The sequence below is a fragment of the Chamaea fasciata genome, unplaced genomic scaffold, assembly GCF_029207755.1.
Source record: "Chamaea fasciata isolate MVZ Bird 193981 ecotype frontalis unplaced genomic scaffold, bChaFas1.0.hap1 SCAF_2, whole genome shotgun sequence".
In the NCBI taxonomy this organism is placed as follows: Eukaryota; Metazoa; Chordata; class Aves; order Passeriformes; family Sylviidae; genus Chamaea; species Chamaea fasciata.
Genome location: NW_027094087.1, coordinates 101540774 through 101564738, shown reverse-complemented (window position 1 = coordinate 101564738; position 23965 = coordinate 101540774). Strand labels below are relative to the sequence as shown.

General features: G+C 40.9%; 1 protein-coding gene across 7 annotated transcripts in view; it reads left to right on the top strand.

The window, feature by feature from the left end:
* Nucleotides 1–2899: 2899 nt before the first annotated feature.
* Nucleotides 2900–23965, top strand: part of MAP7D2 (MAP7 domain containing 2) — an 80632-nt gene continuing 59566 nt past the window's right edge. For 3 of the 7 annotated variants that reach the window (XM_066176920.1, XM_066176923.1, XM_066176922.1), the window contains exon 1: nucleotides 2901–3020. In XM_066176920.1, coding sequence (XP_066033017.1) covers nucleotides 2978–3020 — 43 coding nt within the window. In that variant the 5' untranslated portion in view covers nucleotides 2901–2977. Of the gene's footprint in view, nucleotides 3021–23965 lie in introns of all 7 variants that reach the window. The other 4 variants (XM_066176919.1, XM_066176918.1, XM_066176924.1 and 1 more) reach the window with 3 other exon arrangements.

The window sequence follows — 23965 nt, the reverse complement described above, 5'->3', positions numbered from 1 at the left end:
ACAAACTCCAATTGACTCTCTACCCTCTAACTCACTCTTTTATCACAACCAGCTGTGAGGGCAAGGCTGTTCCCACTCTTTGGTAATAAGCACAGCTGCACTATATCAGAGGCAGGATTACCTTTAGCACTATCTCTATCTGTCTTACCACACCTGTCACTCAATGGACTCTCCCATTGCTCCTGGTGATGCACAACCTCCAGGATGTTTCCTTCTGCTGGTAGGAAGGGACATTAAAGAAAGGTGGACTGTGGGGAGTTAGGGAGGAATATAGTGACATCTCTAATTCTAAGTATGCAGACAGCTGGGAAGGTCCTTTTTGCTGCTATAGTCAAGAAAATAATCTTGTTCTGTGAAGTATGGGCAAAATTAAATTGTTGATAGCTTCCTTTTTAAAGGTTGAATATTAAAAAAATTTCCCAGAGTTCCCCTATCTGTTCTAAAGAATGATACACAGACATGCCTGAAATTAGCTCCTGACTCCCAGGTGTAAGTGCATACCAAAGCTCTGTAGATTGTAAGTAACCCACTACATCTAATTCTTAAAGATCTAAAAAGTATTTAAAGTCAAACCTGAGCAAGAACAGTTATGCTCGTTTCTGAGGTGCTGGTGGGTGCACACTGTATTAAATCCACTATTCCCTGCTTTAAAACAACCTGCCAGCCTCCACAGCATAAAAGAATTAACAAACCACTACAGACAACTCCAGACACATTACCTTCCGCTAGCTCTTCCCTGTGTGGAAAATATGATAATAGTACTACTTCAACTTAGGCTGTTACAAAGTTAAATTTATGAATGTTTTGAAGAAGTTATGAGGCTACCACAGGAAAGTCATCATGGAAATTAATTAACCTGCCTTCAAGGCAGGGTTTGAAGAATGTACAGAGAATGTGACATGAAAGATTCCACTTTACATGATGAAAATGAAGAGAAACATTGAAGGACCGTACATTAATTAAAGACATCCTTATATTGAATAAGGCAGAAGTTTAGTGGAAAAAAACCACTCTGCAAAGGTAATTTAAAAATTGATTCATATCACCAACAACATACAACACTGAAGGGGAGGGCTTTGTCTTCAGAGCTTTCATGTTTTCTGTATAGTTTCCTTAAGTTTTCTTTAAAATATCTTTTTTTTTTTTTTTTTTCTTCCACTGCATGGCTACCAGTCTGAATGCTGTGAACCAACTATCAGAGGGAATTACAGTTGTAGCAGAAAAGTTCTTTCTCCATGTGACATGCTGTGCTTATGGGATTCATGACCACTTGAGAGCCAGCACTGGGGGGGGCTCACATTCCCCGGGGCAGATTCTCCAGTGCCTCCATCCATTCCTCCCCTCTCAGCCACTGGCTACTGCCTGAATACCCTCCCTGTAGATACCCTCATACCTTTTCCTCCAGTTTCTGGCAATAATCTTTTCATGCCCCACATCCATTCTCTGCTGTCCTATTTCCCAGTCCTGGAAATTCATCCCCTCGGATTCCTTTTCCTCATAACTAAGTCTATGTATCTTGCACTGAGACCAGCTGTTCTTTCCCATGTGTTCATCAGACACCGACAGCCTAAAGATGAATTGAAATTACAGGAGATTCTTCCTTCTTTTAGTTTTGTTGACAAAGGAGCCCCTGGAAATTAGGAGGAACAGCTAGAGTAAGACAGGTGGAGTTTTTCTTCTGTAATATGATTAAAACTGTGCAATTTAATCTTTAGACAGGTAGAATAATAAATGGAGCCCCTTGCTGTAGGGTTAGCAGGAGAAATAGCTGAAGTGAAAACATCGCTTGACACTTTTTAAATTTGGCAGTTATAAACAATAAAAATTAAGTATTTCATTGATAAAGCAACATTAGAAATAATTATTACTATATGCACCAGAAACCCTAAATCTGTGTAGCTAAACTTTTATTGAGGTGTGTGAACCCAAACATGAAAATACCACTTGAATGTGGAGAAGGAAGAACTGTTGCCCAGCACCCCAACAGAATAATTGCCTCTTAGGAAATAGTGGTTTACTAGGAGACACATCAGGGATACCAAAGTAAATGCCGTCCTTCTCCTTCCTCTCATATTGACTATGGTCTGTACTTTCAGGTAAAGAATATAAAGGTATTATAATTGCTCAGAAAAAGAAGAAACCAAAGGGAGCAAGAAGGAAAAGTGGAAGGATTAAATATATCTTACATTTAAATTTTGGTAAATTGGCAGTGAAGACAGATCACTAAGGTGTTTGGCATCTAACATCAGTTCTGGCAACGCTTTGAGGAGGACCTGCCCAAAGCCACAAGCCCTGTGGCTGCATGAGCTGCCATTGCACTGCTGCGTCCCAACATGGTCCGGAAACAGCAAAACCAGTAATGGGGGAGGAAAGAAGTATACAAGGTGTACGTTAAAATTTTGGGGAGGGGATTTCAACCGCTACTATGTGAGTGATGAGGAGAAACAAAGATTATGTTAACTTCTCCCCTTCTAAAGCCGAGTACAAAGTGGTCCTGCCGCTGCAGGGCCAGCCCGGCCCCAAGGGACCCCGTGGGGGGAACCGCGACCGCAGCTGTTCGGGAAGGACACGGCTGCGCCTTTCCCCGGTGCCATCCACTCATCCGAGGCCGCACGTGGCTGCAAACAGCGGACGCAAACACCTGGATGGAAAAATCGGGGAAAACGGCCGGATCCGCCCGGAGAGTGCGCGTTGTTCGGCTCTCGGGGATGAGCCGGCTGAAGGCGCCCGGGCACCAAAGCGCAGCCCCGCAGCCGGGCGCTGAGGGCGGGGGTCGGGGCGCTGAGGGCGGGGCGCGGCCCCACCTGCGCAGCGGGCCCGCCCCCGCCCCGCCGTGCGGGCCCGGCCGCGTCCCGCCCCTCCCCGCCTGCCCCCGCCGCGCCGTCAGGTGCCGGGGCGGGCACTGCGCCTGTGCGGCGGCCGCGGGCGCAGCCAGCCCAGCCGGCCCCGGCGGGACGCGGCGGCACCGGCGGGGAAGATGGCGGAGCCGGGGGCTGCGCGCAGCCACCCGCGGGCTACAGGTAAGGGATGGCGCCGCGGCCCCGCGAGGTGCCGGGGGACGGCGGCTCCCCCGCCCGCTAGCCCGCGGCTTCCCCCGGCGCCGTCCCGTCCCGTCCCTCGCCGCCCGGGGCCGGCTCTGCCCGAGCCCCGGCGAGGGGGCGGGCGGGGGTCGCTCCCCGGCAGGTGCCGCCGGCTCCGGCCGCCATCTCGGAGGGGAGAGATGGAGCGGCCGCTCCCGGCGGGAGCCGCGGCGGTGCCGGCGCCGGGCGGCCGCTCCCGAGGGGACGCGGAGCGGGTCCCGCCCGCGGCTCCCGGCGAACCCCGTCCTCGCCCATTGTGGTGCGGGAGGTGTTTGCCATGAGGTGGCTTTTGTGCCGCCGCGATTTCCCCGGCCGCCGGCGGTGCCGCCGGGGCGGGCGGGCGGCAGCGCGGCTGTGCCCCGAAGTGCCGAGCGGGGAGGCAGCGATTTGTAAACCTCCTTCTCTCGGCGGTGCCTGGGCCTGCCTGTGCCGGTGCTGCCCAGCCCGGGCAGCAAACTGGTTGAGCGGGTATCGGGCGTGAGCACCGCACGCAGAGCCCTTATATAGGCACGGCTCCTGGTTAAGGTCCCTCCTCGCTGCTCAGCGAACGTAACTTTTAATTTCCGAGGGTGAAAAGGGTGTGTGAGATGTGGTGGAGGTTGCTGTGCTGTCTGTGCGGAGCAGCGCCTGGCATGGGATCAATTCCCCCAGCACCATGAGATGCTGGGGCCAAGGCTGGTGGTCGTGACCTTGGCTCTTGGCTTCACGTGTAGGTGTTAGGGTGGGTCGGGCTGCTTCTTCTTCACATGACTTCCGCTGGGCTCGAGTATGAGATGACTGGTGATTAAGCTGTTATGCAGGTGCTCATTACACTTTTGCCTTAATTATCTGGTACGGAGCCTTTGCTTTGTGGATGGTAAACCATCTAAACCTGGTGCGTAAGAGGGAATTAATTTCCCTGTTTGTCCTAAGCCGCTGTAGTGACTAAAAGTAGCTTTACAATTGCTTTGGGAGATAAAGAAGGATTGCTCTCCCAAATTTATGGAGTGGGAATCTGAGACTGACTTCTTTGAGATAACACAGTGTGAGGAGCCAAGGAAGGAGCTGAGAACACCTCTGTCTGCTGTTCCTCACCCTTCTCCACATGCTCAGCAGTTGCAGCTTTTGCTGTAAGGCTGTTGCTGTTGAGCAGTCAGGCACTTCTAAGGCTTGCATCTCCATTTTTTAGAATTTCACATGGAAGATGGGAGGAAATTAATGCTCAGAAGTCATACTTGTGAGGATTTTTTTTCACCTATTTTCTAAAGCATAAGGGATTCTTCCCAATATTTGCTTGCACTCTTTCCAGACATTTTCTTTTTGTGTCTTTTTTAGTTTATACATTCTAACCTCAGAGTCAAATGTTACAAAAAAACCTTCACTCCTTGTATTGACCAGTACATAATCTATTTTTCACCCTCTATGAGATTGGGACTCCATAGAAAAGGTACCATGTACTATAATTAAAGATGGTATCAAATGGGTCATGTGTTGTAGGGCATGGACAGGCACAGACAGATGTAATTACTTGTGGTCAAGCATTGGCACTTGAACACCACTGCCCAAGGAAGGCAGTATAGAGCGGTCTTGGCAAAATTTATTATTTGAATTGTCTGCTGGAAGATAATACATGGTGTGGTGTAAAAGATTGTGTATGTGTGGTGTGTATTACACACAGCAGTATGGATGGGATTTGGATCTCCTGCAGCAGAGAATGAGGCTCTTTTTTGTGGCATTTGCCTATTTTGTAACAAGCACAACAGCTGCTAAAGTGAATCATTAACGTAGATGTGGAAATGATGCTCTCTTAGTTCATGTTTGTATGTACGTCTTGGTCCTGGAGTCCTCATCTTGGTCATAGGGATAGAAAGAATCTTACCTCTCTGTTCCAGAGTAAAATGTTCCTTCCCACAGTGTTGTCCCCCAAAAGGGTGCTGCCCCAATAACAGGCAGTGCCTGTAGTCACCATTCCCCTTCCCAAACTTTGTAGTTCTCTAGCAGCATCTGAGTTTTGATCTGTAGGATCCTCCAGTGCTGGAGGAATTGCTGGGATGGCAGTGCAAGCGTGGCACTTCATACTGTCTGCCCAGACCAAGCTGTTACAAACAAGCCTGCAATAAGGGAAATTTTTTTTGCATCTGTTGACTGCTAGGGGAGAGAATATTGTTAAATCGTTTATAATTCTGCAAACAAGGAGCAAATTTCTTTGGCACAAGAAAATAATATTCGCAGAGGTCAATTATATCCCTTTGCCAAAAATCAAAGGCATGAGGCAAACAGTAGCCTGAGAAGACACCATAGGAATCTTTGTCAGGAAGAGTGCTAGGTGACCAAAATGTAGGCATTCCTGCTGCTGCTGTAGTAAAGGTAATGACTAAGGAGCATTTGAAGGACAAGTGGCTCAGTATTGAATCTCTGGTCTTCCTTTTTGCTGCCCGATGAGATTTGCTTAACGTATGTGCTAGGAGGTTGAAGTGCTTAACACTTTGATTTCAGAGTAAAATGTGTTTGTTTGTTGTTTGGGATTTTTTCCTTATAGAAAATATGACCATGCCTGAAACAATTTAAGAGAAAAAATGATGTGTTGTGCCATCTTAGACTGTGTATCATAAAACCAGTTTGTGTGAAAGGAGTTAATGTGTGGATTCCTTTAAAAATGCCGTGTGGGTTTTTCTTCTTGATCTCACAGCTTTTCCAAGTGACTTCTTATAGGCCAAAATGATTTAAGCAATGTATACTTACACTCTACTTTCTCTGCTGTACTGCTTTCTCTCATATATGGACACTCAAGGTTGTTTGTCCCCAAGGTTAATTCATGTGCTGCTTTTCATGTGATGTTACCGTTTGCAACTATTGGCTTTAGTTCAGGGCAGTTTAATACACTACATCCTCTCAAGGTTACTGTTTCGGTATTCCAAGTATTGTAACATTGGCTTTGAATTCCAGGACTGTAAGTAAAAGGAATTTGTATCACTTGAAATGCACAGGTTAGGAAAGTGAAGCATCTGAAAACTTTAGTGTTTATAGGACAGTGTTGTGTAGTGTCAGGTATCTCCATTTCCTTCGGTGGCTGGTGTATCCATAGCAGTGGAAAGGCATCAGGAATGCTTTTTTTTAACATTAGCTAATTACTTCTAGATGTGCTAATTGAAGAAGCATGTACTTATTTAATGTAAACGAAACTATGTATCCTGTGTGATGATACTGTATGAAGATTTATGTAGTAAGGCTTTTTTAAGTCTCATGAATAAATAAAATACAATTATAACTTTCTTGGTTATCAGTCATTGTGGACCAAAATTGACAGGGGAAATTCTTTAAAAATCTTACGCCTGTCATTCAGTTACAAATGCTTTCTAAGGCTACAGAATAGAGCAAGGCTTTAAAGTCTGTTCAATTCTGGACTACTGACGTGATTGGAAAAAAAACCCAGATCTTTTTTCCTTCTTGAATGTTTCACCTTTGCAAGAAGGTCCCAGTGTCAGGATTATTGAGTAGCTTGTTTGGTGGTTCTCTTTTAGTTATCTTGACCACTCCTCATGAAATCAGGTTTTTGCATCAGTTCTCTGATAGGACATTGCAGCTTCCAGCCCTTTGTCTGTGACTGGCTCAAGGTGTTGGGCAGATCCTAGAAGCAGTAATCCTCAGTTTAGATTCTTCATAAATTTATATAATGCTTTTTTGGGGTTTTTAAAGATACTGTTTTATGGAATTTCTGTTAGTAACAACTCTACAGGTTGGAGAGAGATGAAGCTGATCAGGAAGCTAATATAAATTTTGGGAATGCTAACTGCATTTAGTTACACAAGTAACTAAATTACACATTCAGATTTAACTTTCTTGTGGACATGTACTGGTTGAGGGAAAATCTGGATAATATGCTTAAATAGTGGAAAGTAGTACTAATGCTCAGCCAAGGTTATTGGAATAATCAAAAGCAAAGTTCAGTACTGTAACAGGGTTTATTTTAATCTGCCTGTCTTAGGTCATTTTACATAATTTCTGAGTTTTTTTTGCTGTAATTGACTTGTGTTTGGTACTTTCATCACAACTTGATATATTACTGGTGTATTTTCTATGCCTGGAATTAGTGCATGTAGGAACATGGTATGTATCAGTTTTCCCGATATACTTGTGTTCAAGCAGCTTACCCAGTGAAAAATGTGACTTGAAATCTTGGGTAGTCACATTACCCTGGACTGACTTTAGATAGGATATTTAGAAATACCTTTCACTGTGTGTTATCTCCACAGTGATTAATGATGATGATGTGTCACTGTGTAAAGATAAGAGATAAGTGGGTTTCACAAAGTGGAAATCTATCTAACCATTAAAATGGGGGGAAAAAAAAAAACTCCTCAAGATTATTGTGTTGTTTAAAAGACTGTAATGCATGTGACAGACTTTGTCATTTAGGTAATACACTATTGTTTTTCTTCATTTTTGTCATGAAGCTGTCAAGATCCTAAAACTCTAGCACTCTGTGGGTCTGAATGTTGTAAGAATCTTAGTAAAGTACTTCTCGTCATAGTTAAATAGTAATCCAGGCGCTTCAGAAGTAATTCTGGCTTTGAGTTGTGGTCTGTGTATGTACATACATGATGCATGTACCTTTCAGGTTTTTTCCAGTTGTCATGATCTAATATATTCAAATGCTTGTTGGTCACATTCATAGTTTTCTTAATTTTCTTCTTTTAACTCCTAAATGCATTATCCACAGTAGTTACACTTTCCCGTAACTATTTAATATCTGTGCCCTCTGTGATCTGAAGTTTTGTGAAGTATTATGCTTCTTTTCATTTAATGTATTATTTGTGCACATGTCATCTTTGTTTGCCAAATGCCAGATCAAACTGTTGTGCCCTAAATTCTGGGATGTCATTTTCGCTTTTGCACTTGAATATCTGAAGATTTTTTGCTACTTCTTTCATGTGTTTGCGTCTGCTTTCCTTTGATCGAGGGGGAACTGATTATTCTTGTATTGAGGTGCTGCAGACAAATGTCTACTTTGCTGAGATTGATAAAGCATTTCTCTGATCTTTGCATAAACTTGACTTACGCAGCAGGTGTTTGGGTTTTTAGCAGCTTTTCAGTGAGAAGGTCCAAACCATGAATAGAAGGTCCAAAGTGTTGGATAGAGGAGATGTTCCTGATGCTGTGCAGGGTTTGCACAGTTGTGTTGTGGTAGCTGTTTGCTTAGGCGTGAACGTGCTCTAAACTTTTTTTCTCTGTGTGCCGAAGTTTGTTTTTTTCACTGTGTTTTCATGTTACTTTTCTGGGCACAAATATGCCAGTAGCAAACTTCTTGTATTAATGTTTCACTTTTGTTAAATTAATTTCTTTACAATGTGCAAAATGCAACTTTTTATGTTCCAGTGTTACACATATGTGCTTTTTGATTGGACCAGTTGGAAAAACAATGTTGAACTCAATTTCTTCTAATTATTTAACAGAAGAGGTTGTTTTCTGTGCATCATGTAATATTTAACTTCTTGAGCTCTGTTTTTCCTCACAAGAATAAATACACATTTAATGCGGTGTTGGACATTCAAATCCTTTTTTTCTGGTTTGTGAAAAATCTGGAAACTCTCATTTTTCTGTGTTTTGAGTACAGAAATAAATTAAAAAAAAATTGTCTAAGCTTTAGAAGTCAACCCTTTCAGAAGTAATTACATGTGTTGTTTTGTACTCCTGTGTGCTTGCATTTGCCTTCCAAGAGGACCACCAGTCCATGGAATATGTATTAACCTGGTGTGATATGAGCATTTTAGTCTGGGGTGTCTTCTGCATTGTTACTTGTGCCAGAGCTGGTTGGCTTTGTGCATGGTAATACATCTGCTTGCGAAAAAAGGAAAATGGATTTTATGCCCCATAAACTTACCACCGTCACAGATGTGTTGTGCATTCAACCAGTTGAGAAGAAATTACATGAAGCTTCATAAATCTAGTTTTCTTTGTTGAATAGTTTCTCTTAGATACTTCTTTTTCCTAGTAGTAATTTCAGTAAATCAAATGAGGGAGAATTTAGCACTTCTACCTGAGGTATGGTATGATAGGAATGGGTGTGTTAGATAAAAATAGATGATACTATATATCAATTTGTGGATGCCACTGTAAAAGCATCTGAAAAAATCTTCAGGAACATAGTAGTAATACTACTACAGTTAGTACAGTTTTGTCTGTTTTGATGCTGGAGGATGGATTGTGGTTTTGTTTCACTTAGGAATATCTGCAAGTATGCCTTGCCCAGTTTCATCCGTATGAATTATCAAATTACTTGTCTCGTGCCAAGCAGAAGTCATCAAGGCTCTGCTTTATTTCAGAAAAATTCTCATTCAAATATTTATAGTTTGAAATTAATTTTGCTCGTGGGTGTGGAATACCGAAATTCTTCATGTGGCTGGGATCAAAAGACAAAGATACAAACTTTCCAAAGGTGCTGTGGCATGCCTGGGTTTGTAACCGCAGCAGCAGTGCTGAAGGGGTCGGGGCAGAGCTCTGCTGCCTTCTCACTTAAGCAACAGATCAAGTGAGAGCTGGAAGAATACTCCCGTTTGAATAAACTAGCCTTGATTGTTGAGTTGGAATAAACTTTCAATATCTAATTATATTGGGAGTAAAATAAACTTAATTTTGAAAAAACTCCAGTCATGTGAAACAAAAATATTTTTTTAAGCTTGTAAGTTTGCTGCATGACAAATCACCCAAGAAAGGCCTTTCCTTTTGTCTCAGAAAGGAGAACAGGACAATATTGCAGTGTTTATCCACACATCATTACTGTGATTTTTACGTATTTTAAGTTAAGGAGATTTAGTTTTCCTTCCCTTGGGAGGGTGGTATCAACACATGGGAAGCACTTTCCTTTTGCTGGTGACTTGCTCCATCTTGCCAGTTTTCATTCCCTTGTTTGTGTTGAATGTGGCAACTGTGTGTGTGTGTGCAGACCCCCTCTGTGTCAGGGGAAAGAGACCTCAGGGAGAGGACTGGAATGTGCTGTTGGGCCTCTTAAAATGTTGATAAACAGTGAGCAAATTATGGCTTCCAAGATAAATGGTGGATGAGCTAGTTCTCCTTTCCCTCTTGAAGGGAAGGGAGAGAATAGGGCTTTACTTTCATGCTAGCTTCTTGACTAGGGCATATTTTTCCCACATGCTTAATGGTCTATTAATAGATGTAAGTATTTCCATTGTGTTTCCTGGGTTTAGTGGCGCTAAGTGCTGTGGTTACAAGTAAACATGGCACTTTTCAATAGTCAGAGGAAGTGATTTTAATGGTGCAGTGAAACAAGAGGGTGACCTTCTGTTGGCATAAATGAGTTTTTGATGAGGTTCTGGATGTGGATGTTGCAGGGTTGTGGGCCAGGATGTGTTTCATGGCTTGATGAGGCTGGGTTATGGCACTGAATGAAACTGTTTGAGTGCTGCATAGGGAAGAAATTGTTTAGCGAAGTATTATGGAGAAAGGTTGCTTTTTAATGGCATTATCAAGTAACAGAACTGAAAGAAAATTTGGAACAGAAATAACTGCACAGATTGAGGCATTTACAGATAATGGAAATAGCTTGATTTTCATAATAATTTTTATATTCTACGGGTAGTTTTGCATCTCTTTTGTGCCTTGCAGTATGTTTTCCCTATTTTTTTTTTGGGGGGGGGGGATGCAGGTTTGCCTCTGAGGTTTTTGTAATCTCTGTTCTTATAACAGTCACTGCCTTTATCCAGTCTTCCTTTAAGTCTCATACAGCCAAAGGATGTCATAAAAAAAGTAAGTAGCCTGTCTTTGAATTTTAATATATTTAATCTCTGATGAAGTTGTCCAAATCATGTGCAAATGGAACAGAAAGTCATGTTATACAGTACAAGCACATACACTTTCAGATCGAATTTTTGTCATGACTGGTCTGTTTGAAGTGCTGAAGATGAACTGAATACTATAAGGGAAGTCTTCATGCAACCTCCTTGTAGTGAGTGTTCCCTAAAGCATAGTGACAGGCTTACAGGCCATGTAGCAACTGAAAAGGTGTTTAAAATAGCACAGTGATGCTCCTGGAAGATCACTAAATTCTGTTGGTGAAAACCCCTGCATTGCATAGAGCTTCTGGTGCCTACTTGCTGATAATAGTGCATCTATGCTATTGATAAAATGAGATCCTACTCAGATAACTCTTAAGATTTTAGAAGTTGGCTTTTTATTTTTCTCTGTAATGGTGTTTTCTTCCTTCCCTGTTGTCATCCACTCACTCCTGCCTACCAAGTCATAAGGGTGGCCACCTTAGTGAGAGAAAGTGTCTCTCACTGCTGTCCTCCCTGGTGCCTAGAGAAAGGCATTAAGGGTGGTGTGTAAGATCACAGCAAGCATCCAGTATGCTTCCTCAAATTATGGTTACAGGACTTAGAGATGTTGACTATAGTTCTGTTTGTACATATTCCCATGCTCTAGTCAGCTTCTTGCTCCAATTTCATAAGTACACTCAATACACTAATTCTGCCCCAGCAGAGCTCACTCCACTCTGTTCAGCCTAGGGAGTGGAGGGACAAAAAAGTGTGCTGGAGGAGGCTGGGCCCATCTGGTGGGCTCCAGCAGGAACTGACCTCTCCCCAGCCCACCTGCCTCCTGCAGTGGGACCTCAGAGGGCTGAAGTAACTCTGAAATTATTCTTTTGGCAGATGCAGGGGCGGCAAAGAGACCGTGAATAGGAAAAAGTTAGAAGGGAAAAGAAAATGCTTTCCATGCTATTTAACCTCTGCTTCAGGCATTACTGTTCAGAAATAGAGAATCACCATATCAAAGGGCTCTTTGAAAATCAAAGGTAACAAAAACAAATAGGGTGAGGAATGTTTTCCTAGTCTTCACAGCAGCTCTTGGTTAACATGTTAGAGTGTGATATACTTCCTTAAGTTATAGCCTTGGAGAAGTAGAGGGGCAAAAGTCCTCACGATGGTTTGCTGATGGCTATTTTGCACTGAAGTGAATCCAGATATCTCCTGATGATGCACACATCTTGAGAAATTCTGGTCAAAGCTTCCATGGTATAAAGTAGTACTTTGAAGATGTAATTTTCCTATTCTGACCTTCATCCCCAATGCCTGAGAACTGTTGGATCTGATTCTGAGGAGCAATGTTTGAAGTTGATTATATTATACAGTCCTTCATAAATTTGTACAACTGAAAAGCCCCAAGAAAGAAAGAAAATTATTAAAGGAATGTGGAAAACTGCTCAGCAGCTAAAAGCTAGCTTTAATTCCAACATTTTAGATTTGAAAGCGTTCAGCCACCTCTCTCTGTTTCCAGCTGTGTAATCTAGTCCATTACTTTGTACCTTGCCAGAAGAAACCAAATTTGTTCTTCTTGGGTGTCATTCAGTTAAAAAAATGTAGTTTCACCATTATCTGACAGATACCAAGTGCTGTTATTGGGGAACAGTAAAATAAGTAAATATACATATTTATTTGTAGGTAGAGCTAGAGTGACATTCTTTGAGTATACAGTTCGAGGTCTTTGGGAATTTCCTTTGTATTAGTTTACACAAACTGGTAAGAACAGATAGTGTCAGGTTTGTAGGAAAAAAGATTTTTATTATACATCATCTAGCACTGCTTTAAAATGGTGGTACAGGATTTGGCTTCTGGTTCTGGATTTAATGAAGCAGATTACACTGAAGAAATCTGCCCCTGAGTCTTCAAATGTTTCATCAGGCACAAGAATCTCTTTATCTTCTGCTAGCCAACTGTCTCCTTTTGATTTGGAAATGTTTAATGCATCAATTAAAATGTACTAAAAGCAAAGACAAAAATATTTATTTCTTGCTAGTTAGATGATCCTCTTGCCTATGCACAGAAGCAATACCAAAATGTTTGCTTGCTTGTTTGGGAGAACCTAATTTCAAAATCATTTGTATTCTCAAGAAGTTTGGATGCTGATCCTGGAAAAAAGAGTGGGATTTTTTTGTTAGTTTTGTTTTTTTGTTTATAGCATTAATCCTCATTGAGGTAGAGAAGGTGGGTGTAGTTAGCTGTTTGTGATGATACACCTGCAATTTTCTGTCCCATTGCTTGTTGGCCCAGATGAATCCATTCTTCTTTCTACTGTCAGCTGAGGCTTAGAGAGCAGCCTTCTTGTGTGTGTGTAGACCTGTGCTTCCTTCTGCCCAGCTTTCTTCTTACATGCACAGGACAGGATGTGGTTTTTGCTGCATTTCTGACTCCTCCTGTCCTCTTCCAAAATATTTACTGGTTTCTATTTCTTCAGCCAACTCAACCTACTCATCCCTCTCCTCTTCCCTTGCTATGCGTAGGCAGGTTTTTCAAGCCCTGACTGTGTCTTTTCATTTGTATCTACACGTGAAACAAAATTCTGGAAGAGTGTAGGATTCCCGTGACTTTCAGCCTGGGTGTTTGGTGACATGGGGCTCCACATTCCTCAGAACTGCTTTCTGTTGCCACTATCAAACAAAAGCCTTTCCTTGTACAGGTGTGTCCTGAACTTTGCTCTGCCCGCAGTTGGCCTGTGTCTAATCAGCCCTGGCAAGGAGCTCCACAGTCAGCTGCCTTTGCTGAGAATCCTACAAGGAGTCTATCTTTCCAGTGAGCCAGGGTTTGTGGACAGATAACCTCTCCTTATTAGACCAACCAATTACAGTCCAAACAAGCAAGGTTCCTTGCCCATTGGTCTGAGGAAGGAGCAGCTTGGTTCATGATTTGTGGAAGTGGAAAGGAGAAAAGGACAAGTGGATGCATAAGCACTGAGGTTCTTGAGGCAGCAGCTGATTCCTGCTCTTCCAGACACACTGGATGTTGTGGCCCAGCCTTTAGTAGTGGGACACAGCACCTGTGATCTTTTACTCTGCTGTAGCTGTGCTGCAGAGTGGCAACCACTGCTTAGGGTAGTTCTGGTCAACTCAGTTCAGGTTCTAGAGAAGCGCTGGACAAGAGGGCGGGAATAAAAGTTCAGATGTCTAATTTACTTTGAAAAGTATTCTAGTGTGGTTCCTGGCTTTGCAGGGTGAGTATTTGCTATTATGTTTCAAGAACTGACTAGGTGAAGTTAAGGCAGACCTTTTGGAACTTACCTTTTTGTAAGTTCTACACTTAGAACAAAGTGTAGAACCCATTGATGGGTTTTGGGTTTTCTGTGCTTATATCCAAAACTACTTTCACCTGATGAAGCAACCCTGGTGAGTCATTTTATTAACTAGAGTTGTAATGGTGGAATTCCAGATTAGCAAAGGGAAACAAAACTGGTATAAAAAAGAAATAAACAAAAGACCCCAAGCCAGACAAAAATCCCTTTTTGACATATCTTTCATGTCAGTATGTTTTGGATGTATACTTCATGATTGTATACTGATGTGTATCATCATTGTATGCAGTTTTCAGATTCATTGTAAATTCTGGAGGTAGCAATCTTTTGTATGCACTCTTGCAATAATTGCTAAATATTAATAAATTTCAAAGTCTAGTGAGTGCATTTAAGTAGGCAGGCAAGGCTCTTCGTTCATGTACTGCTGTTAATTTGTTCCAAGGTTTTTCACCTAAGTTTGCACTGTATAGTAAAGATAAATGGCACTACTGGTTAGCTTGCATGGAAAAACATGATGCAGTCTCCACTTTCCTCGTTTGAGACCTTCCTTTGTCAAGGAAAAATGTCAGATGAAAGCTTGCTGGAAGAAATAAAATTGTCAGCCGTAACACTTAGCAAGGTTGGATTTTTTGTTCTTGATGTGGGATTTATGGCACCAGGCTGTGGGCACATCTGGAGCAAAACAAGCAGGCAGTCGTGTTGCTGTGACCCTGTTTGCAGGGACTCTGCTTTTACAGGCTTCTGCCATTTCTTTAGTAGAAAGGAATTTAACAGTGTCAAATGTATTGTATCGCTAAGGCAGTGGCAACTTTACTGTTTTTCTCTAAGATTTTTCTGGAGGATGCCAGAGTTAGGACACAGTAAGAGATCCTGCTGCCACCTAGAGCATCAGCAATTGCCAGATCTGTTCTGAGCACATACATGCTGTCTTTCAGTGTTCCAGGATTTAAGTTACTGAGAAAATATGCAGTAGTTATCTGGGAAAATACCTTTTCTCTTACTTTCCAGAGCTGTGGTTCTCATTGGGAGCCATAACTGGAACCCACTGTCAGCGCCTTACATGCCCAAGGGCAGATTTTTTTTCACCAAATTTGAGGGGAAGGGAATTTATGAGGCCAAGTACAACTGCTTAGTTTCAGATATAAGAGCTTTCAAAGTAATTATAAAAATGTTCTTGTTATTTAGCTTTGTTTTATTCGACTTGACAAAAAGTTCACTGCAATATAAATAAGGGAGGGGAATAAGGTAATGTTTTGAGTATTATGTAAAATATCATTAAGTTTTTTTGCCTTTGAAAATAGGATATATTTTAAACTCCTATACAGATTGCCTGCTAAGTATAGAGAACTATCAGCTCTTAACACTTTGCTTGTAGCATGAGGGTGTTTGCTTTTTAAAATGGCTGGCAGAACAAATTGCAGACTGGAGGAGTGAGGAGTTTTTTGTGTACAGCACAGATGTGTAGGAGATGGAAAGTTAAATTTTGGAACAGAAAACTATTGAGAAAGGTGGAGATTTCCCTTAGTATTTTCATACTTCTCTTTTAAAATACAGTAAGATGAAAGTTGTTGTAGTTTCATTTGACTGACAGGATGAGAGTAGTAGTCAAATGTGTTTTGGGAGAGGAGTTTTTTAACCTCTCCTCATACTTGTGTGTAGAGGCAGAGGGTGGACTACAGAGCATGTGTTGGCAGGGATAGTATGAACAGCCCACTTTATTTTAGGAAGAGTTGAAAGGAATAGGTATGAAACTACATTTTTTTTTTTGAGAAGGAACGTGTAGCTGAAGGTAACTGAATGCTTAGAGAAGGTGATAAGGGAAGAAACTAACCTCAGCAGGGGCAAATCTTAACTTGATTTTGGGAAGGTGAGGAGGTGTGAGGTCTCTGCCTTTCAAAGCTGAGACACTGAGCATCCATGTATCTTGTGGATGGACCTTGTGTTGGTGTATAAGCGCCTGCAAGGCAGCATGGGGTTAACCTCAACTTATTGCAATGATGGAAACCTTCCAGTTTCAAATACCTGGAATTGAAATATATCATGAAAACATTAGTAATCTGATTTTTATGCTTTTGTTAACACTACTGTAGCCTAAGTCTTAAAGCATGATTGACATGAACCATAAATAATTGAGGTAGCATGCCCAGGATTGACAGCTCTGATGTCAGCAGTATGGAAAGAATCCAGTTTTTCTTTCATTTTTTTTCTGTAGAAGCTTCTAGGTTCTTCTGGAAACAAACAAGGTCTCTACTTCAGGTGCACTTGGATAAGTTCTGGCAGGTTATCCAGTGATTTTTCTGTGCAGCTGCCTGTTCTCTGAAAAACATTGTCAATGAGGGGGAAATGGTAGGAAACTCACCCTGATGTCTTGTGTGGGAACAACAGAAAAGGGTATTATTTGGTGCTATTTGCATGTAGTATGTCTCTTTGGGAGCTGATGCTACCGAGACATGGCTGTGGTTATGTATATGTTCTCAATAATGAGCAATTGGTGTTGTTTTCCTTAATCTTTCTTATGATGCATTAATTTTTTTTCTCCAGTATTGAGTATCTACTGTAAAAAATCTTTATTAGTTGAAGTCACTAACTCATGACATTTGTTCTGATGTTTCCCTTTCTACTTAGCTTACTTACTGAGGTTTGAGTTTTGCAAGGAAGAGACATTTGCTAATCAGTGACTATGACTTGATCTCCTAGAAGGGCATAGAGCTCTTCAATCACTTGAATTTAAAAAAGAAAAGAAAAAGATGTGGGGAAGGGAGAGGACACGAGACATTGGAAAGTGGATGGGTAGGGTTTTGGTTTTTTTTTTAGAGATGCTGACTTAAAAGCAAGAATGAAACTCATCATTTTAGTGTTGAAGATCTGGAAAACTATGAAGAATATATAACAAGACACTTAAGTTAAAATTGAGCAAGTCCATGCTTAATAAACAATGACAGACGTTAATTAAGCAATAAACAGGGTCCATATACATTCTTATTCTGTGAAGAAATGTCATTATTAGAGAGTAACTCATCGATTTTCATTGTAGTCCAGTTTTATATTTATTTATAAATATAAAAATGTAAGGGGTTTGCATATTGATGTTTTTCTTTCCTTTAGGTAAATCTCTGCTTTTATGACAGGATCTTTTAAAAGGAGCATCCTGCTTCTCTGTTAGATGATCCTGGAAAAGAAAATCAATATATGAGGTCTATCTACTAGATCATCTACTGGATGCATTGACTTAGTCATCTTTAATCCTGCATGTAAACAGAAAGAAAAATGCTGTTCAGTAAGACTATTTTTTTCTAACTGTTTGTTATTTTTCATCTTCTGGTAACAGATTTAACTTCTGCAGTTTTTGTGTGCATATATATATGTACACATAAGAGTTCTTCTGAAGTGTCCTGTATTTATTTGTACCTGGAATTCTTTTACACAGTATCACAGGAAAGAAAATGCTGTGCATCCCTTTGGTTCACTGGGATTTATTGTCATGATGGGAAAAAAAATAATGGGATTGAGATTAAAAGGTCGAGAATTTTATGTTGGCATTACTGCACTGCTGTTGTTTCCTTGTGACCTTTTGCAAGCATCGCTCTTGCTGTGCTTTCATTAAACTACAAAAACTCTGAACTCTCTTCGGGTTTGTTTCTTATCTCTGAGGTTAACAGGGCATGAGCGCTGTCTATTTCGTGCTGCTCTGAGCATTCATCTTGAGCAAGTGCTGAACCTGGATGTGCATATTGGAAAGCTGGTACTATTACTGTGTTAATTTGTTGAAACTCTGCTAAACAGTACCCACTAATGAACATTTACACAGGCTTGTCACAGGTGAAGAAGATATTGTCAAATGCAGATTTGTCAGTGTCACATCAGGAACTGGGTTCATTTCACGTATTTTAGTCATTCTGCTTAAATGTTTCAGTTCTGATGAAATGGGTTTTGAGGTGGTTTTATCTCTTTAGCAGTCCAAGGAGATAATTATGACATTAAATATCTAGTGTTTCAGTTCCTATGCTTTGGCTGGTTTCTTCCATTCTTCTCAGTCCCACTGTCTGTCCCTTCATTCCCTTGAGGTCTGTTCCTCTGACAATGTAGAAGTGCTGCCTTTATTCAAGAACCCAAAGGCTGATGGTGCTGTGTAGAGTAATATGTAATGGAATTGAAAAATATGAGCTTTAGATAGTCTAATTGTTAGAAACCCCAATTTTATAGCTCTTTTAGAAGCCTTTGATCCTTAGTTGAAAACTCATCATTAAATGTCCCTTCCCTGGAGGGATCTATGTTCAGCTGCTTAATGTTCTTCCTTTGTCACCAATAAAAATATAGAATTTTGAGATTCCACCCCCAAAAAAGAAAAGTTTAAATAAAAACTTCCTCCTTTGCTATTACGTGTGCAGTGTAATTTTTCAGCTATTAATAAGCAAACAGATGAAGACTGTTGATATTTTGAAAATACCTGTAGAAAATGCTGCCATTCCCTGTATGTGCCCTAATGCCTCACTGGCAGGGAGATTGCACAAATTGCATTACTGTGCACAATTACGTTCTCTGCAGGAATTCGTCTGACATCTGTCTACCCTGGTTGTCTTGGGCTCCCTTTGAGTGGAGTGGAATAGGCACTTGTTAACTCCTCCCTCAGGAGGAGGTGGCAGGTCTGAGAAGCACCCCAACTCTCTGTAGAGTGAGTGAGAGGGGAGCTGAGAGCTGCTGGCTCTCAGAGGTGAGCATCTGTTTACCTGGGCAGCTAAAGTTAGGCTGAATCTCACCCTTCCTGGTACACTGGAGGTGCTGTGCCTGTCCTAATGTACTGCTCTGTAAATGAGACAATTTGTGGCCGCCATCCACTCCATGATAAGGTGCCAGCTGTAGCAGTTGCTTTACTCTGCACTGCTCAGACTTTGAGGATGCTCAAGAGGCACAGGAGGGCCAGTTATGGCCCCTGTGCACTGTTGAAGCTGCTGCCTGCGAGCCCAGAGGCAGGAAGATGGGTGCTGTTTACAAGTCAGGTTTACCAGTTTTGTTGCAAAGGTTAAGTGCTAGTCTGCTGTCACATTTTCCTCTCTGGAGCAGTGTGTTGCTACTGGTTGTCAATTCATGGAGCCATGGCTCAGCCAGGGCCTTTCCAGAAACCTTTTGTTGACTCACAAAGATGTAGTCACTGGGACTTTTCCAGTGACATGTCTTCCTCAGTACACGTATGACCTTCCCTGATGTGTGACTTGGAATGCCCCATCTAGGCAAGGGAAGGAAAGCTGCTTGTGATCTGTGTGACCTGTATGATGGGCGGGATGTAGCCAGGAGCCTGTTGGTTTGGTACCACCGAGTTGGTTGTTGGTAATCCTTCAAACCACTTATCTCTTGATTTAATCTCCTCTTCAGTTAAGAAGGCAGGCAAATTTCATAGGATGTTCTCTTTCAGTTATAGATGTGTTGATGTGTCATGAACATATTTGTCATCCTCTTGCTTCTCTGGCTCTGAAAGCTTATTTTAATCAGCAAAAGAATTTCTGGCCCATATATACTGTATATCACTATAACTTTTGACCTTCGGGATTACAACACGCGCCACTTAAGCAAACACTGTTTGTGGTGTTTTAGCTTTTTGCAATATTGTAATTAAGGAGAAATGTGGGATAGAGGTTATGAGAATTGCCAGTCCCTGTTTTAGAAAAGTCTGTAAAGTAAACCCATATATACATGGATTCCTGTGAAGTCTGTCATTCAGCAAAGCATGTGGGGTGAGGTTTGAAAATATTAAAAAAAACCCCAAACCCAAAATCGTCAAGCTTCAGACTTTTTATTTGAGTTTTGTTTTGATTATACAAATTGTTTATCCATGTAGGGGTATTTTTATTGCTATATTGAGGGTAGTCATGAAGACTAAGACATAACATACTGTATTAATTCTGCTTATTGGACCTTGATATTTGGTACATGTTTTGCTTATTATGTGCTTCCTGGTGAATGTAAGATTACTCTCCAGATACAACTAGGAGGTCACAGACATAGCACGTTGTGTAGCCCATTGCTTTGGAGAGGAAGCGTTACTGATGCTCCAAAACTCTGAATAAGTGAAACCTCTTTTTCTGCATGATTTGCTAAATACAGGTAGTATTTAATCTTTGATCAGTTTTCCTGCCAGAGCTGCCTTATGTAATTTTTAATGCCTTATTACTGTAACTGTAATCACTGGGGGACAGGGACTGCCTTTTATCTTATGCTTCTAATGCACAGTGCATCTCTGAGCTAAATATTAACGACTTTGTGCATTTTTTTCCCTACAATACAATTCTTTTTCTCCTAAAGAAAAAATAAAATCTATCGAAACATTACTTTGTTGAAATCCTTAAAGTATGGTTAAGCAGCAGAATAAAGGAGTATATTGGCAATGAAGGAGCAAGGGGGAAATGTATCCGGATGAGACCGTGGAAGAGAGCATAATCTCAAGAAAGTAGAATTTTAAAATTACAAAACAAATATTTTTGAGGAGAACACTGGCAAAGACATAAAAAGAATAGTGAACATGTCACCCTTTGTTCAGACCCTGCCAGACTTTGTGCTAGTTTGCTAAAGTGGTCCATGTGTGAAAGGAACAGTCAAGAAACATAAGGCTCTATCACTGAAGCTGAGTTACTTTAGTGTTGTGTGTGGAGGAGCTTAGGGGTGTTTCTTGTCCAAGTCTTTCTTAAAATGAAATATACCTTAATCTATTGCTTAAATTATATTTGAGACTAGAGGAAAATAGCCTTAATACAAAGGTTTAAAAACCCTAGGGGGAACTGAAGAAAGAAAAATGAAAGTTTTCCAGTGTAAAACTGAGCAGGTAAAATGTGATACACTGAGAAGAGCCTATGAACTTTCTGTGAGGGAATATATTTTGGGCTTCTCACAAGAGGTCAGCAAATAGGCAAGGTGCAGTGATGCAGAAGGAAGAGTATGCTTGGCTTTTCTAAAAGAAGTTTGTAGAAGCCTTCATCAAAGACACTAAATATCTTGAAAGATCTTTACTGTCTGGTGATTTCAGGATTGATGTGAAAAAATGTGTGAATACTGTGATGGGGTTTTCTGTTAAGGTTTTAAGAATACTCGTGTGAAGAGTAGGCACTAAAAAATGCTTGAGTACCAAGTGACTGAGCAGTAAATGGCAGATACATTTCAGTGTCCATTGGTACAGATAGATGACAGGAGTGATGCCTGTGGGAGACAATTTATAAACAATGAGATATTTTGAATTACCCAGTAACAGTGGGAAAGTGGTCCTGGAGGAGGGTCAGTTTGTGGGGGTGACAGCTTTCCCTGCAGAAAGTTCATGAACTTGTGAGGATGGATTTGTCTGGGATCTTCTCAGATCCTGTGGCTTCACAGTTAGTGAAGCTGCCTGTAGGTGTGAAAAGTCTTTTGTTCTGAGTAGTATTAATGATCATACAGAAGCTGGTCTTCTGTGGAGGTTTTCTATGCAATACATGTGAGTGAAACTTTTTTTAAACCAGTAATTAAAGGTTTGTGATAGAAGTATTCCCTAAATTATGTATGATTTATTTTTAGAGAGAAACTGTATCAGTTAAGTTAGAACTATTGATGTTAATTTAAAATTATTTTAAAAACTTGGTCTCTCTACAGAATTTGGCATATGTGAAAAGATTGCCTGTTATAAATGCCTTTAGCCAGTGTTTGTGCTGTGAAAGCTCAAATCTATTTGAAAGGTAACTTTCTGCTGTACATATGCAATAAGGAAAACTTTGTCGAGCCTGCCTCTTGTAAAATCTACAGGTCTACTCTGTATTTTCTGCATTTTTTCTTGTACAGATTAAGCATCCCATTTCATAAATATGTAACCATGGTGTAGACTTGCAGAGATTTTCAACTATCTGTTAAAGCTAGGAGTAATTTTGAGAATGAACATTTACTTATATAGAGAGTATAGCCTTTTTTCCTTATTCAGTATTTTCTGTTTTAATCAGATATAAATGTAATCCTCCATACCAAAATGAATTCATTCTTACTGCTTTATGTTCAAAGGGACCTTTTAAGTTGTCCTTTAAAATCCTAGGGTGGTTTTAATCAAGATTAAACAACTTTTTTTTTCTTTTTCCAGAAGCCAGACTTTTTTTGTTTGTTTGTTTTTTTAAGATGACAGTGTTATAATTACTAGTTTGTCTCAAAACATCTGCAGTAATGCTGTTTCTAGAACATAGATTGTCTGGTGCTACTGAGCAGAAAAGCATGTTGTTTGTCCTGCAGATAATCAGATGATCTTGTACTTGTGTAGTGGTATAGAGTCAAGTCAGGGTTCTTGGGTCCTGTTTTTGCTTTAGAAGGCTATTTATTCTGACTGTGTTGACATTTTAAATAAGGGAAACGGTGTTTCTGATGGAGTTCAAATATCATGGCTTTTTAAATGAGCCAGTTCTTAATGAAGTTCCAAAATAAGTGGAGTTAGTGTATTGAAGACTTAACACCATCCAACATTTCCATTTTCCATTCTTGACCCCTCCCTCCCCATTAGTTTCGTGCATGTAAATTTGCATGCATGGCCTGATTATGTTTTTTCTCCCTCTGTCTCTCACCTTCAGGAATGCAACCACAGTACTGTATTTACTTGTTTTTCATCCTTGTCAAAATGTCCACATCTTTATCTTTTCTCTGTGCTGTTATGTATGACCCAGAACTGGTTTCTGCAGAGGAAAGCAGTCCATGCATGTCATCTCCATGCTTGGCTCTCTTGGTTTCAAGTTCAAATCAAGAGCATTGCTTGGCTGTGCTGCAAATCTGTGTGCTCTCTTTAAATTTTAAACTGTGTTTGATGGAGTATCTTACTGAAATCTCATTCTTACATGTCTATCCGATGGATATCTTGTTTTTCCTTCAAACAGCCCTGTAGAGTACAGAAGTTAACTTGTAATTCTTACAGCAGTTGGACAGGATTGGAACACTGTCTAAAATGCTGGCATCCCTGATTGCATTTTTGCTTGTTTTGGGAATACCTGTTCAGTCAAGTCAAGGAGAAAGATCCGTTCCTTACTTTGCCATGTCCCAGGTCAACAGCATTTTGCCCCCTCGTGGTGGTGTATCCCATTTATCTCCCTATGCGCCCTGAGACAGCCTTCTGCCTAGCCCTGCCTCCTTGAGCTTGGCTATTATGTCTGTTTTGACTAACCTTAGCCTAAAGCTGTACAGTCTGCTCTAAGTTTGGCTCATTTCATGATGATGGTGACTATTTATTGTGCTTTTCTCTTTTGGCCCACAGAAGAATTACTGTTAACAACATGCAAAAGTACAGTGATATCAAAGAACTGAAGTTTTGACCCTTGAAAAGGGGCACAGTGCTCTGAACCCCTCTGGGCTTCTGGGATGTGCACATTAAGGGAATTTTCACTGGATTGCTCTGAAAGATTGACTGGCTTTGTAAAGTCTTCTGAACTAGGGCTTGAGTCACTGCAGAGAATACAAACTAGAAGAGCATGTAGTTAAATCCTCATAATACCCTAACTTTGTCTTCCCACATACTCTATTTGCTTCTGGTTTTCTTTTTAAAAGCTTTTTTTGCCTCTGGAGGCTTTCAAAGTGGTGCTCTTTCTTCCTTAGGTTCCATATGCCAAAATAGTTAGCTTGGTCTGGATTTTTTTTGTGCAGATCATGGAGGATGCAACTGCTTTATTATGTGTTCCTCAGTGTTCTCAAACAAATAAGATAAATAAGTAGAATTAAATGGTCTCAGTTTCTCCAAGTAAAAGCACTTCCTCCTTGCCCTGTAGAGCCTTCTGTGCCCTTGATTTTGATTCACACAATGATTTTCTTAAGCAAAGACCAGGGCAGTGATTGTCCCCCTGTACCTG